Below are 16,168 nucleotides of genomic sequence, written 5' to 3' on the forward strand. Positions count from 1 at the left end.
CACTGGAGACATTGTCCCTCCACCAGTGAATTTCTTGTGGCCTTGGGCAACCTTCATACAACTCCATGAGTGGCTTTGCCACAAGGAGCTGTTGGAAAACTCTGAAATGGGTGTTTCAGGAGCAAAAATCAAAAAGTTAGGTCCCTCAGATATGCCAGCTTTTCTTTTTATTTTGTCCTGGGTTGAAAAGAAGCTCTAGGATTTGTCTTTAGTTACAAAAATGGGCCTGCTTGTTAAACTATATTTCATTCTTTAATATGCCAATATTTATCAGAAATTTTTGTCAAAAATTGTTTTTAAACGGTGATTATTATTTTAGATGCTTTTTTCTGGATAATAATAAGTCACTATAAGGAAGATTTTATTTCAAAAACTGGGATTAAAATTTCTTAATACATAAAGAGTAATTGAAATAATAGAGCACATTCTGTCTTGAAAAAAAAGAGTAATGTGTACCCTTCAGTAAAGATACAGTGAAAGTTTTGGTAAGAGTTCTGTAGTTATAAAATTAGAGATCTAAGAAGATGTGTTGACTATCTTGGTGATAAGGTTTTTGATAATAGGTTCAGGATATGTGTAACACCCTATATAATTAACTTGAATTCACTGTTATAAATAATGAATAGCTAGTGCTAGAAAACTTTTAATAGGAAACAGAAGTAACAAGGAGTAAAGACGCAGCTGTCACACTCTGTAAACTAAGACAGTATTGATAACCAGTGCCACTGTGAAACAATAGGGAAGTACTCACATTCTTGGATTATTTGGGACTAAAACAATCCTTAGAAAAATATGTGTAGTAGCCACAACACTGAAAAAAAAAATTAAATTGGCAACTGAACTGGGGGCAGATGGCAGAGATGTAAGAATTCGATGGACTAATTTATTGGGCTGGTTAAAAACATGAATAGGGGCTCTCTAGTTACATCAAGATAAACTCCAGTAAGGATTGTAAGTGCTCTTTGAAGTGGCTATTAATCTCAAATATCAAATGAAGCTTAGGATGTAGTACATCTCTGAAAATTAAATGCTACGAACAAGGATAGGCAGTTTCTGTGTCACCTACAACTTACTGTTCTAGTGCCTTCTCAAATGAAGTTCCATAGTGTGTAATGGAAACTGTAGAAGGAAAATAGAGAAATGATCACAGGTTAATGGAATACTGTGGAAAGCTTGGAAACCGCTGATAGCCAAAACATGCTCTGCCTTAGAATTTTTGTTCACACCCCCTCATTAATGTGATTATGGTCTTTCATAAATTGCATGATTGTTATAGGCATGTGCCAGAAAACAGCATTTATTGCAAAACAAAGTTAATGTGCCAGGTTTCACTTGCTAATGTATTAAAAAGTATTTTTCCAAATCTCACACTCTTTTTTTCTTTTTTGTTCAGTTTTATTGGACATTCACTAGGTAATTTAATAATCCGTTCAGTGCTCACAAGACCTAGGTTTAGGTATTACCTCAGTAAACTTTATACCTTCCTATCTCTGTCTGGACCACATCTTGGTACGCTGTACAACAGCAGTGCTCTTGTTAATACAGGTAAAAAATTAGATTTCATATCCATTTTCAAAGAAAGGTTGGCTTGTTTTAATCTTTTTAAAGAATATAATTTTCTTCAAATGATTAAAGTTTGAGCAAATATTTCTAGTATCCATTAAAAATGCACAGGATGCCTCACTATTTAAATAATCAGAAAGAATATACTGAAGTAGGAAGAAGCAACCAGATGTTTTGAAGCACAAATCCTGTAATTGTCAGCTATTAAGGTCACTGGTTAGGGGTAACATGAATCATTGTTCAAATATCTGGAAGGCACCAGATTGCCTACTTCTGTATTAAAGAACATATGATCTAAAGTAATGTTTAGTAAATTTAAGTATTCTAATTCTGATTTTGAATTGATGGAGCTAAAACATTTCAATTAAATGTACAAATTTGGGTATTCATGTTTCTGTATCACCTTTCGATATCAAATCGGTTTTTTTACATATGTTATCAGTTTTTAAAATAATATAAGGGGAAAAGCCAATAAAATCAATGCAAGTATATATAAACAGAATACAACATAAAGAAAAATGCTAATACTTCTGTGGAACAAGATCACTTTAATTTGCTATAAGAGGGAGCAAAGAATAATACTGTTATCCCAAAGGGATCACCAGGATCAACTGCTTTTCCTGGAAGTCACTTTGATTAGTACCTGAAGTAGAGCTTCACTGATACATTCCCAAAATTCAGGAGATTTGATATGGGATGAGCTGTTTCCTGAGATATTGACCACTGAACCCCAATACTTTCTGGGAACTGTTCAAAATAATTGCTATTCTGTTTTGTCATTGAGGATTTGCTTTTAAGACTACAGACTGTACAATATTTAATCAATTGGCTAAAAAACAGAAGACCAATGTACTAAAGAACGTTTAAATTGTCTTTAACATATATATGTCTTCAGTGAAAGTTTTGTCTATTGATATGTTTATTCATTTGATGTGTGTGTTTATAATTTTAATTCATACATGTTAGATAAGCAAATGGAGTAGAACATTCTTAGGATGTACAGAGTTAACACTAATTAGAAAGTTATTTAAAGAATTATTTCTATAATTATGCTTTGTGTATTCACATGTAATATATGCAAAAATATAGGTCTCTGGTTTATGCAGAAGTGGAAGAAGTCAGGATCTTTGCTACAGTTGACCTGTAGAGATCATTCAGACCCCCGGCAAACCTTCTTATACAAACTTAGTAGAAAAGCAGGTAAGCTGTACCAACATCTTTAAAAGCATTAATTTTTAATGAACCATGTGGTTTCATTTATTCATCAGGGTATTATAATGGGGCAACTTGGGCTGCCAATTATTTTCCCATAATTAAACTTCATAACCTTGGTATTGATGACTGCCAGAAAAGCCTAATTCTTCCTATTCTCCTCCCTTATGTGTGCCTTAGTTTAGTCATAGAAAGAGGGTAATGGTATCTCGGCATTTGTTACATCCCTAATAAAATAACTATTCATTTAAGGGGTTTTTTTTAGGGAAGGGGATTGTCTGTTTTCTTTTTGGCCTATTAACTGAATTCCTCCAGATTGTAACTGTTGCTATGTTTGTGTGTGTTGCTTAATATTTACAATTATTGTCTTTTCACAGGTCTTCAGTATTTCAAAAATATAATATTAGTAGGATCCCTGCAAGACCGTTATGTCCCTTATCATTCTGCCCGCATTGAGATGTGTAAAACAGCTTTGAAAGATAAACAGACAGGTATTAGCTAAAACATAGATATTTGTGAAACAGTAACTGTTCATTATTTAGAAAATATTCAGGAGAATATGTAGATAAACCTTGAATAATGTCATTCTAGGGCAACAGGTCAATGTTAATGAAGCATATGAAGTAGAAGCTACACACAGACAAGTGCCTGGATTATGTAAGAGGGAAACCTATTGTTACACACATCAGATGGCACCCTTTTGGCATGTGTAAATCTTCTTTATATATATATATATATATATATTTATCCATTTATATGGCTGCCCATCTTGCAATAGCAATTGTGGCCAGCTGAACTTAAAGTTGAAAACACAATTACAATAATCAGTAATACAATATTACACAAATACGACAACTCCTATTTCCATACCTGATTCTGTAATGTTGAGTTTTCTAAGTAGGGCTTATATAATCTGGGGACTGCCTGTATTAAAAAACAAAACAAAACAGTGCTTTAGAAGTCTATTTAATGAAAAATAATGTGATGCTCCCCCAAACTTTTAAGAAATAAAAACTTACCTGTATATTTTTTTCTAAAGGAAAGGAAGTTATTTTTGTCAACAAAATATTTTTGAGAGGATTACTTATCATTATTTTCTCATAGTATCATTAATGCTGTTTTTCAAGTGCTCCCATATCTGTTTGCTTTTGGGACTGCTTACAGTCCCAATCGCATGGACGTTGCAGTTGGGACTAAAACTTAACGGATAAGCAAACTACCATCTTTGTTCACTAAAAAAACAGTAAATTTCAAAAGATGTTCTTTGCAATGTTTTGTACATTTGCCATTAATGAACCCAGGTTTAAAAATTAGCTATAAATATTCACTGTTTTCATTCTTGCCCTTGTAACCCTCCTCCCCAAATCTCGTAGTCTCTTATTCAGATTGGCCATCATATTTCTGTATTTTGGAAGCTATTTTATGCTTAAAATAGTAGTTATTTTAAAAGCATCAGTGGTCTTTCTTTATGTACATATGTACAGATCTGCCATCTATATGACCTTTCTTGTGTGCTTGTTTAACTTTTGAAGCCCTGCTTACTATCCTTTGCTTGACTGAAATACAGCAAATATTTGGCGGGTGGTGGTTCTTTTGAGGTTTTTTAGTATAGTACTTTATGGAATATCCTTTGTGGGGGTGTTCTTAACTTCTCTGTTGCTTTTATTCTATGAGTCAATGCAAACATGGCATTTTAAAGCAGATATTAAAGCTAAAGTAAGTAGTTAGTATAGTTGTTGGCTAATTATGGGCTGAGACTTTTTTGCTCGGTATATTTATAAATGGGTTTCAACTGATGCATTTAAACATAGTGTTTGCTTGGTTAATTGCATGATAGAAAGGAAATACATAAAATGCTTAATAAGTAATGCAGATTCTTCTTTTAATGTACAGGACCAATATATGCTGAAATGATCCAGAATCTGCTTCTGCCTGTTCTTCAAAGCAAGGACTGCAGTTTAGTTCGATACAATGTGCATTGTGCACTGCCAAACACAGCTGATTCTCTCATAGGAAGAGCTGCACACATTGCTGTTCTGGATTCGGACATATTTTTAGAAAAGTTTTTTCTGGTTGCTGCCCTAAAATATTTCCAGTAGGAATAAAACATTGTAACAGACTTGGTTATTACCTCATTAACAGATAAATAATGTGTGATATTAAACTGTAGTTGCCGCGGTATTTTAAGAGATATTTATACTTTTTTATATGGAAGATAATTTATATCATCCATGTGAAGAGCTTTTTTAACATCAACTTTACTTTCTAGGTATGTGGCTGTGCAATATTTTTTAATGGTTTTTTTTTCAATTTTTTTATTTTGGGTACCTAATTATTTCAGAACAGATTTAAGCACAGTTATGTGCAATTGATGGATTTAGACTGCAAATGTTATATGACTACATTTTTATGTGTCTTTAGATGCCAAAAAACCTGAATTTTAATGTCTAAGAAGGTATTAATTTGATAGAGTATCTTTAGTATTCTAAAAAGCTGAACTGGAAAACAAACTGCTGGCTGCTAAAATAACTATAATAACTATAGGTCTGTTCAAGACCACTATTTTGAGTCACCTGTTTGTTACATCACTACATTCAAAGTGAACTGTTTTCTACAGAATCATTACTGAACATACTCTGCCTGTGGAAACTACATTTTTCTGCTGATCTCAATAGAATATTAGTTTACATTTTCACCTTTATTACTGGAATGTTAGTTTTCATAAGCAAGCAGTAATTAAGGATTTTTGAATGTTGAAATGTGAGCTGCCTTCAGGTGGAGTTTTGCAAAATTTAATAAAATTGCTCTTTCTATTGGTTCAGTTCTTCAGTGAACCTTTTACATGGGACTTCCTTGTATGTACATTTTTAAAAAGTAAACATTATAAATTTCTGCAACACTTTTATGAATGTAAATTTTTAAATATTAAAATTTATTGACAAATTATTGTAAATAGAAATCAGTTGCATCTTGAAATGGAACAAAATGCTAAATTTTTGTGATAACTGATTTTTTTTTAATATCCAAGAACGTTAAAAGTCTGTTGAATTCTTACTGGTGTTGAACAGTAGTGAGTTCAATATTCATCCCTTTTCACCTTTTTTCAGGCAGAATGCTTTTAAAAGGGGAAAAAAACTTTTTCTGCAATTGTAACAAACAGTTTTTCAGAAAATACAGTTTTGTAGTATATCTAATGCATGTTTATTTTCTAGCATTGTGTTATTGCATCTGGTGTTAATAAACTCAAAAAAATATATAATAGAGAGAGAAAGCAAGGTTTTGCTTTTTCCAGATCCTGAGAATAATATATGACCTCACATAGAGCTTGATAACATATTGAATATTATTTAATTTGACAGTTTTTCATTGCAAACTGTCCATATGTGCTATTGGTTTAAAATCTTGCATTTTCTAATTGTTTGAATATTGTTTGAGGGTAGTTGATGTTAATTCTGTGGACTGATGTGCAATGGCTTGTAACAGTGTGTTACTAAATTTTACTAAGCAAGACTTGCAAATAATTACTGCTGCTTGACCATTTCACCTATTGCACTAATAGCCCAATCTGTGATTATTTCTCAGAAGAAAATCCCTTTGAGTTTTAAAGGAGTTATTTTTGAGTTAGAGTACAACAATAATCTTATCAGTGGCAATATTTACTAACAAACATAGATTCACAGAAATACTTTGTTCGTTATGCAATACATAAACAATTCTAAGATTGCACTATTTTTACTACTTGCTCTTCAAGAAGTAAAACCAACAATTCTCATTTTGAAAACATCCTAAAAAAAGATTAATTAGGCTTAGGCCTAGTTAATACATAAGAATGAGAAAGTAATGTAGAAGCAGTGGAATGGTCTTAATAACTATGTTAATGAATTCTTGGATATGTTTTCTTCTGCTTGCATTCCTTTTAGTTTCAATTTATAAGAGATTATAGTTTTAATAGAGGACATGGGAACCAACAATCTACTCATATTCAATTTTTTTCCATTATACTGTTAATTTTAAATTGATATAAAGGTTAATAGTGAATGTGCAGCTGTAATGGAAAATGTTATTTGCCTTGTTCAAAAGATTACTTAACAATAATCCATGAATGTTGATTATTATGCATGCAGCTATTACTGTGACTTGGGACAGAAAAACAAAATTTAATATAACTGAAACAATATAGCATGCTACTTACAAACTATTATAGAAACATGAACACCCTTTGCACTTAGCTTTCTAGTTATGTGAGGTAGTTGAAAACTTCCCATTGTGCCTGCGGCTAACTAAATCTGAAGTTTGACTAAAATATTTGCCTAAGGCTGTGATAAATTGTCCAACATTTTTTCAGATTGTTTGTGAAGTAGCTTGAGTTTACATTATTATGTGCTTTCAGTAATTCTAGATACACATCAGTTTCAGAAATATCAGCTGGTTTAGAGAGAAATGATAAGCACTGTAATGTAATAATGCTATGTGCCTGGTGAATCATTGCTAACAGCATCCATAGCAAGTGGATTAATCCCAAATCACAGCATGTGTGCAATGACATCACATAAATATTACCCTTATGTACTTGTGTCCCTGTGACTGATGCAAGTATATAAGTTGTGACATTTGCATATATGATGTCCTTCCCTACTCCTGGCTTTAATACAGTTTTTTTTTTTTTACCCAGAAGTAGGTTAGATAGGATAATATACTTGTATCAATATATCTGCCATTAAAATATTTTAAAATATTTCTATGGGTTTTAAAAATTAAAATATTTTTTAAATTTTTAAAATATTTTTAAATTAAAAATTAAAATATTTTATATTAAAAATAAAGAATTTTTTTAAAAATTTAAATTATTTTTTTAATTTAAAATATTTCTGTACTTGGACATACGGACTTCTATGGTGTCCAAACTGAGAGTACTTTCTGTAAAATGTCATATTTTTCAAATTTATTTTTGGATTCAGTAAATAAGAAACTGATATAAAAAGGTCTTATTAACTGCATTTTAGATTTCAGGTTCTTTTCAGTAATTATTATGGATTCCTAGCTTTATTTCTGCTTTTTCAGTCTGAGCTACTTATTCATCCACCTGCTTCCTTTCACAGAAGTTTTTAAACCAGTCTTCATTCTTATAAAACTGGGTTATATCCACATAATCATCAGAAGAAAAAAAAAAGCCCCTCAAATTAGGGAATTTAATAAATTGGTGTAGCCCACCCAGTATATTCTAGGCATTTATTTAAATAAAGTGCTGCTATATAAGTTCCTTCTTATAGGAATGTAAGTCTTAGTCATGCTGTAGATTATGTTACTATACCAACACAGAAGTAAAATAGTTTAGAGAAGAATGTCATAGTCTCATATTTCATCCAGAATCACTACCCTTTGTATATTAAGTTCAAAATTGATGTCATTCCATAATTCTTCTAAGTTTAGAGTTATAAACATAAACTGGAGGGGAAGAAAAGCATTCCCACTTTTATCATCCCTGAAGATTGGCAGTGCATTTGAAAAAGTATATCAAGGAGTCATAGTGAGTGCTCTGTGCTACCCTGATTTACAATCTACAGAGCTCTTACCAATCATTCAGCCTGCAATAGAGTTTGGGTACACTATCAATCTCTGTAAGGACCTCAAATCACTTTCCCCATACAGAGAATGGCTAACTGACCCATCCTGGATGGGTCATAATCTCAAGATTTCCATTTTTCCCCATAAAAGAAAGCATGTCGTTAGCATTCTAGAAATGGATATAAGATAAAAACTACAGTATAACCATTTTTCTACCAGTTCAGTTTGCAAAAAAAAAGTCTGTTCCTGCTTTTCAGTCAACAATCAGACTTGGCAATGACTGACAAACTTTGCTGTATCATATTCTGCTAAAATGTGATTGTCTCAGTGTTGTACAAACCCAGTCAGTGTGATTAAATTATGGTTCAGTGTGTCTTGTAAATCTAGGCTATTGGATGAATTTAGTAAAATGTGGTTTAATTAACCTTGAAGTTATGTGAACATAACCACTGAATAGAGAAAAGTTTCTGATTTAATTTTCACAGAAAGAGCTTAACCTTACACCTAATTTTCCCCGGTGGGAAGATTATTGCTATCCTATTTAATTAAAAATAGAGGAATCACAGAGTTCATTTTAGGTATGATTGGGCAACGATTACACTAGAATAATCCAATGTTGTTGTGTCTGTGTTTGTTGAAGGGAAGAGCCACAATGATATATGACAACCTGCAAAGTAATGTTACTGTTTCCCAGTCTCTTGCGATATAGTTTTTACTTTTAGGGAATGTAGTTGAAGTAAACATAGCAGCACTAGACTCTACTGTTGTAGACTTTCTTTTAGAAATCTCTTGGATTCAACCCTTAACTGATTTTAGCTTCAGATGGAATCATTTTCTCTCGGTCCCAAATTGTTGGAGAGAGATTATTCTTATTCTCAAAGTCAGATCCTTCTGTTTTGGTAAATCTGATGCCCAGGCCACTGAGTCACCAAAATTTCCAGAACTATAGCCCTGCTTCCTATTACTATCATTTATTTATTTTTGCTTTTACTGAGTTGTACAGACATAAAATCTGCAATTTCAGGAACAAACGTGTTAGCCTTTGTGCAGTTTTAAGTACAAGTGTTTTAAATAAAATGAGCCCCAAATCATGACCAGTATATGCACGTCCCTCCATTCCACCATTGTGGCAAGAGATGGTCCCTAAAGACTGGCTTTATAGAGTGTTCACCCTTCTTTTGAAAACAAAAGAAAAGCTGTAGTGCACTGAAGGCCAGTTGTTGTGCAGACAGGTTCCCCAATTTAGTATCTCATCATTTGTCTGCATTTGCACAACACACTAAGCCTCAGACTAGGTTACCCTACCACACTTGAGTCACTGCCTGAATTTGATCATCATGTTAAACCATAATGTGGTTGGTTAGGTTTTGCATGTGTGAAATTCAGGTATTTGGCAAACCTCATCTTAGCATATCTGAGACAAAATAGTGCCTTAAGGGTGATGTCAGACTTTGGATGAAACCTCCAGGGAATCCGAGGTCTCTAAAAATGATTTGGACGTTTTAAAAACATCCTTGAAGTGGCAAAACAGATCTGTAGCGTTGCCAAGAAGACCGCATCGAGGTATCCATGTAGCCACTAAGAGTGGAAGTAGACTTCGAGAACCTTAATCTTTTAATTTGCTCAGGCAGGACCTAGCACTGTAAGTCAAAGTGATGCCCCAACTTACGACAGTTTCTCACGTTCCCATTTTAGACTGCTTCATGGGACGTTGTCAAAAATAGGAAAGGGTGTCGTTAAAAAATACTACGTATTGTTTAGTCTGTATGGTATGTTGCAGCAACAGATCACGATCCTAGTCTCCATTGCAGCTCTACCTCGGCGAAAAATCCCGCGGAGACCCACGTTCCCTGCCATCCAGTCTCTTGCCTTGTCCAGAACAGAACCGAATCAGAATCCGACCTCCTCTATATCTCCTCTAAATAAAGTACAACGTTCTTTGTCAAAAGCGGCAGAGAGCTCTAAAGGGCAGCTTTCCAAGAAGGCTGGCGAGCAGCCCTCCTCCGTCAGGAGGCCGGAGGGAAAGAGGCGGGCGGGAGGTGGGGCTTCCTGGACAAGCGCCGCCCGCTTCGCTGGGCCATCGGAGGCGCGGAGAGCAGCCGCAGGACGGAGAGTGGGCGCTGGTCCCGACAGGAAATGGCTCTGAGGCTGTCGCTCCAGCAGGGCCGTGCTTTCTTCCCCGCCGGCGGACAAACCAGTAAGCGGGGAGCGGAGTTTGGAGGCGGGGGGGCCGCGAGTACCGGAGAGGCGGGAAGAGCCGGTAGGCCAGCCCCGTGCCTTTCTAGGGGGGCAGATGCTGCAGAGGCCAGCCCTGTATTGCATCCTCTGCCTGGGCTGTGAGGTGCCCTGCCGGCGCTCACCGTCTCGTGCAGGGACCCCTTGTCCTCTCGGCGGCGTCGCTCATAAAGGGGGCAGCGCGTTTTTTTTTCACGTTGTTCCCATTCTTTGGCTGAAGCCTCAATTTCTGCGCCTCGCTTGCACAGTACTGTACATTTCTACATACTTAGGAGTAAGTCCCACGTACTTAATCGGAGTTATTCTGAGGTATGTGGATATATACAACCTCACTCTCTTCCGCTATCTTTGCGTCCCTACCTTGGCCAGGTAGACTTTTCATGAAGTTCAAATTCATTCCTTTAACTAGCTACACAATCGTTTCCTCCTCTCCCCCCTCCCAATAAAATTATATTTACTAACAAGCGTTGTTCCACTAGTCTGTTGAAAGAGTTGTTCTCTCTAATTGGGTTGTGAAACAGAGAGGTTGGATTTTTTTTTTTTAAGTGGAATTGTGGAGCCGGAAGTGAATTATTGATGGATCTGTACTCAAAAATATGCTATTTCTTGACTTACCTCACATTTGGCAAGAAAGGTGCATAAAGGAGAGAGAGTTGTAGAAGAAATATTTATTTATTTTATCCAGTTTCAAGACTGCTAGACTTCTTGATGACTCTGGGCAGCTTATAGGTAAAAAAGAAAAACAATACATATGAATACTTCTTTTTGGAAGAAAAATGTATTATATGTAGTGGAACAGAATTCTGAGCACGCTGGTAGATTTAAGGGTACCACATACATTGCTATTGGGGACTATCTCCTGCATGACCCCGTAAACCACAATGTGGTATGTGGTTTCTGTCATATTAAAGATGCCCAGATCTGGAGTAGTTTCCATTTCTAGTTAGCACTAATGGAATTTCAAAACAGCAGTTAGCCCTGCTACAAATGTGGTCTAGTTGTAAAGTTCCACAACAAAGAGAAAGACTTTGGTGTCTGTCTATCTTGGAGATTGTGATCACAATGAAAACCTTGCTCTGGTTACTGTAGCGAGATGCTGATTGCAGATGATCATTAATATTTAATGTGATCCTGCAGATGCTCATATACAGCCTGCTTTATTTTCAGGAAGGGAAGAAGATGCACTCTCTTTAGCGCACATCCTGTTTCTGACTCTGTGCCTCTTCCTTCTTAAACTGGCCTCTGACGCAGATAGGAATCTATATTTAAATGTTCAGTATGCATCCACATTTATATTAGACTTTTCTTATGTAGTAACCATTTTTGGTTTTGTCCATTTCCATTGGATATTGGAAATCTAGGAATTCTACAACATACTTTTGAACAATCTTATATTTATATGTAATAGGGTCAGCTTTTCTGCGCAGTTCTGTGGGAAGTACTAGCTTTAGTACAAAAGGAAATACTGAATCTACCAAGCAACCCCTTAAGAAGCCAAAAACACCAGTAGGTCGTTTTGATAAGCCAGAAGAATCAAGCCTAGAGAAGGAGCCACTAGAAAGTAAGTGCAGGTGTGTAAAATATAAATATAACAAATGGTATTAAAACAGATCTAGTCTTGAAATGCTATAAATGTATTTTGTGAAGTAGTAAAGGAAATTAATCTATGGAATTATGTCTGGAAGATTATCCAATCTTCTGGAAAAGATTTTGAGTGAGAAATTGAAAATATTTATGTCCCATATATTCTCCATTTAGATTTTTCATGTTTTGTAACTCTGAGCTAGACTTTTCTTTTATGTCCATCTCTTAACAAGACAGAATTCCTACATGATGTCTCATTAAATCTTTAGCTACTTTACACTTTTTCCTTGACTTTCCAAATACCTTTTATTGCTTAAATATTATGAATATACAATTAAGTAATTATATTCTGTGATATGTAGTGTTTTAGACAAAATGCACATCATTAACTTTGAGTTTTTCTATTTCAGTTCAAGGAAACTACATAATGTATGCTATGAAGCTACAGTTAGATTTAGCTTCATGTAGCTAAATCACTTATTTAGAATAACTTTGAATTTTCTAATATAATTTACTTTAAAAATGCTGTTCTTTTGAAGTACAGCAAAATATGTTGGCTCAGATTTATCTCTGTCCCTTGAGTCATGGGCAAATGTGTCATGCAGGTGTGGTGTCACAAAAAGTTAGGAATGAGCATAATAAATTAATAAGTTTACACTTTATTTTTTTAGTGTGCTTGTCAGTTGCTACCCATGGATATTTTTTTTTCATTACAGATTGTCCTAAAAAGCCTATAATTAAGTAATTGTGTAACCTGGGAACCATTCCTAAAATGGTTTATTCCCATATGCTATTGCTTGTAGAACTTCCTATAAATTTATAATATCCAGTCTTTTGTTAAGTCTTTTATCTGAAGTTAGCAAAAGCTGTTTTTCCTGGATTTAAGTCAGAAACAGAAGTTTAATTTATTTTTATGGACTCGTATCTTTGTTAAACATAAAACTCTTATTCAACAAGTAATTTAGTATGATGTGTGATTCTAGCCATATCCTGTCTGTCTGTTATATACGTTTTGAATCAAAATATTGCTCTATTCCTTTATTACAATTCTATGTTATATTAATAATTTGAATTGTTTTTAGATAAGTCACTTGATGTGTTCTGATATTGGGAAAATTTAAGCTAATCTCAATGTTTTAATAATCTCAGCATAGTTTGTAGAAAAATTCATTACCTCTTAAGGGGAACTAGTCATGTTGAAACTGGAAGTTGACAGGTGTGGGGGTGTGTGTGGGGGTGTGTGTGTATTCATTCAACTCAAGGCAGCGAACATATGTAATACTCTTGCCTTCTATTTTCCCCTTAATGACAACCCTGTGAGGTAGGTTGGGCTGCGAGAGAGTGACAGGCCCAAAGTCCAAAGCTGGCTTTTATGCCTAAACGAGACCTCAAACCCCCTATAATATCAAACTACCATACCATTTGAGTTCTACTTGGGTGTATCATGGTAGTTTTATTCTCATTGGTAAAGGTAGAACAAGTAGGCAGTCAATTAATTTGGCCTATATAATAAATAAGGCTGTGCCAGAATCTGGCTTCTAATTTTGCAAAAATGTCCTTTGTGTGAAATAGGTTTCTATGTTCTATCTTATCCTAGGGCACTGTATGATTCCTTTCAAATTCTTGTGGTGGTGTTATTGTTACTTTAATACTGGTGGTAGCTGATAATACTTTTACACTTTTTTCCTTTACTCTGGAGCTTCCTTGAGTGGCCCCACGTCCCATGTTAAGAAGCCCAATGTAAGCATCCCTCATGTCATCTTTCCTTGGATGTTATTAAAACATGGAAAGCCAGGGAGGCTGCAGGCCACTAAAGAGATTATTGTATAGTATAAGACAAGATATTCACAAGTATTCCTTGGCTACCTCAGAACTTTGTAAATGCAAGAATAAAACATGCATGCATAAAAACATCACCAAAATTCTTTTATTTGAAATGCATTTCAAAAGCAAATTGCCTTTCATCAAATTGATTAAGAACTAGCAGACAAAAATGCTGGACAATTGTTGCTCTTGTGCTAATGATGAACTGAGTGCCAGCAGTAAGGAGAACTCTCAAATGGAATCAAGGAATATCACATATAGTCAAACTATGGATGATATTTGAATAGAGCTGCTATTTATTAGCATTTTTGTATATATTTTCTCTTTTTTTAGAATTTCCAGATGATATCAATCCAATGACAAAAGAGAAGGGTGGTCCCAGAGGCCCGGAACCAACTCGTTATGGAGATTGGGAACGAAAAGGACGCTGCATTGATTTTTAAAAAGCTCCTTTTCTGGGAGTGACATTTGGGTGAAGATAAAACCAATAGAGGAAAAAAAAATCACACTTTACTCACATAAATCAAAATCTCTGTATTTATCTGCAACAAAGTGTCATGTTTGTAGCATTTAACCACATTTAATATGTGATTAAATATAGTGAAATTGCGTTTTAATGGACTAATGTGAGGAGGGGTTCTCCACTATTGAGGACAGTCTATTGAATTGGTGAATGGGGCATTGCAGAATTTATGTCATTTGGGTGATGATACAACATTATGAAGCAAATGTGTAAATCACAATAGAAACTTAGTCCTCTGTGTGAAATCCATTACATGGAGGTCTGGTAAAAGTAGACTTCACTTTATAGATTTTCAAAGTGAGTATTTGACATTTTGATGAAGTTCCATGATGGTGATAGGAATTGATAGGATTTTATTAGTGTTGCAATATTAAACATACTTAATTGAAAAAAAATCTTGTTGAATTTATTTTTCTTATTGAATTTATTTAATTTTCAAATAAGACTTCTAAGTTGGATTTAATATGACAAGAACAGTTCATTAATTGGAGTTTGCGGAGTAATTTCAGTCTTTGTTACTTATAGACCAAAGCATGAGACCCAGCCCAAGAACAACAGTGAAACAGTCCAGTCAAGTATAGTTCCTTTATTTGCTTACACCTTATAGACAGAATCTTGCCAAACTAAATCTATGCAATGAATATACCCTGGGAGATTCTAGGGAGTAGCTATCCTGAACCTCTTTTGCTTCCCACATTCCCCTTGAGGACTGCCTTGTCTCTTATCTCCTTTCCCCGTCTGGAATGCACCCGCTCCCTCCTGATAGTTTTGTTCTCCCACATCACTCTCCTCCTCATAGATACATTCCATCACACAAAGAATGGAAAGGAAATGATTTCTAATATTCCTTGATTTCTATTTAAAGTATTATGAAGCAAGTAATTTTTCCAGATGTATGAACACAGTTTAATCATATGATGGAGGAAATGGCTGCTGAACTGTAAAATGTACTGAAATGATAACATTCTTTAGGCCATTTATCAACGTTTAAACCAAATAAACTGAATAATCCCTAACAATTACAAGATGATTATTTATCATTACCTATCATATTTATGTATTTTTCTTTTTAGAAAGTTGATAAACTCTGAATTTGTTATATTTTTTTATCCCAATATAGTTTTTATTCATTGTTCCTCTGCACTTAATTGTTTATCTGTATTTTTAGATGAACTGGCAGTCTGGGTTATGCTATCATTTACTTGTCTGGTTCAGTGACTTATTTAAATAAAAGCTGCCTTATAAAACCTATTAGCTTGTTTATAAATAGACTAGAAATGTGTATTCTCAAATGGAAGCACACCCAGGTTTTCTGAATATGAATGTATATGTGGTTCATTTGTATCCACAGTGCCTTAGAACATAGCATATTGATGTTGATGCAATGTCCATAGAAATTCATTGTGTCAAAATAAATCTAGTGACAGTGGGTAATTTTTTTTTTTTTTTGGAATATTCAAAATATTTTCCCCAATTTCATTGTTTTCTGATATGGTGGGAAAGTTTTTCTTCATGTTTGGAAATCTTGGGGGTGTCAGGTTCGGTCAGCACGAGGCTTCAGGGAAGCACGGGGCTGCAGGGAAGCTCGCAACCAGACCACGCGGAATCCACCGGCGGTAGCTAGCGGGGAAAAGAGGAACCGAAAGCGCCGCTAATTAACGA

At 34.7% G+C, this 16,168-nt stretch overlaps 2 protein-coding genes and 1 long non-coding RNA gene across 8 annotated transcripts in view; 2 read left to right on the forward strand and 1 right to left on the reverse strand.

The window, feature by feature from the left end:
* FAM135A (family with sequence similarity 135 member A) overlaps positions 1 to 7,539 on the forward strand; it is a 66,856-nt gene extending 59,317 nt beyond the window's left edge. For 4 of the 5 annotated variants that reach the window (XM_088137615.1, XM_088137604.1, XM_088137620.1 and 1 more), the window contains 4 exons: positions 1,394 to 1,545; positions 2,653 to 2,763; positions 3,153 to 3,266; positions 4,669 to 7,538. In XM_088137615.1, coding sequence (XP_087993741.1) covers positions 1,394 to 1,545; positions 2,653 to 2,763; positions 3,153 to 3,266; positions 4,669 to 4,874 — 583 coding nt within the window. In that variant the 3' untranslated portion in view covers positions 4,875 to 7,538. Of the gene's footprint in view, positions 1 to 1,393; positions 1,546 to 2,652; positions 2,764 to 3,152; positions 3,267 to 4,668 lie in introns of all 5 variants that reach the window. The other variant, XM_088137629.1, reaches the window with a different exon arrangement.
* The window catches only part of LOC112541721 (uncharacterized), a 47,995-nt gene extending 37,703 nt beyond the window's left edge, over positions 1 to 10,292 (reverse strand). For both annotated transcript variants that reach the window (XR_003085684.2, XR_015795595.1), the window contains exons 1-3: positions 10,158 to 10,292; positions 3,646 to 3,699; positions 1,074 to 1,119 (exon numbers count right to left, since the gene is read on the reverse strand). This is a non-coding gene — a long non-coding RNA (uncharacterized LOC112541721). The remainder of the gene's footprint in view (positions 1 to 1,073; positions 1,120 to 3,645; positions 3,700 to 10,157) is intronic.
* An 87-nt stretch (positions 10,293 to 10,379) lies between these two features.
* SDHAF4 (succinate dehydrogenase complex assembly factor 4) lies at positions 10,380 to 15,951 on the forward strand. Its single transcript, XM_007437030.4, has 3 exons — positions 10,380 to 10,537; positions 11,984 to 12,136; positions 14,317 to 15,951. The coding sequence occupies exons 1-3, from the start codon at positions 10,477 to 10,479 to the stop codon at positions 14,424 to 14,426; spliced, it is 324 nt and encodes a 107-aa protein (XP_007437092.1). The 5' UTR covers positions 10,380 to 10,476; the 3' UTR covers positions 14,427 to 15,951.
* The last annotated feature ends 217 nt before the right edge of the window (positions 15,952 to 16,168 follow it).

The sequence above is a fragment of the Python bivittatus genome, unplaced genomic scaffold, assembly GCF_059951505.1.
Source record: "Python bivittatus isolate LINGU-HERP-01145 unplaced genomic scaffold, Pbiv_v1 ctg000020_np1212, whole genome shotgun sequence".
Taxonomy (NCBI): Eukaryota; Metazoa; Chordata; class Lepidosauria; order Squamata; family Pythonidae; genus Python; species Python bivittatus.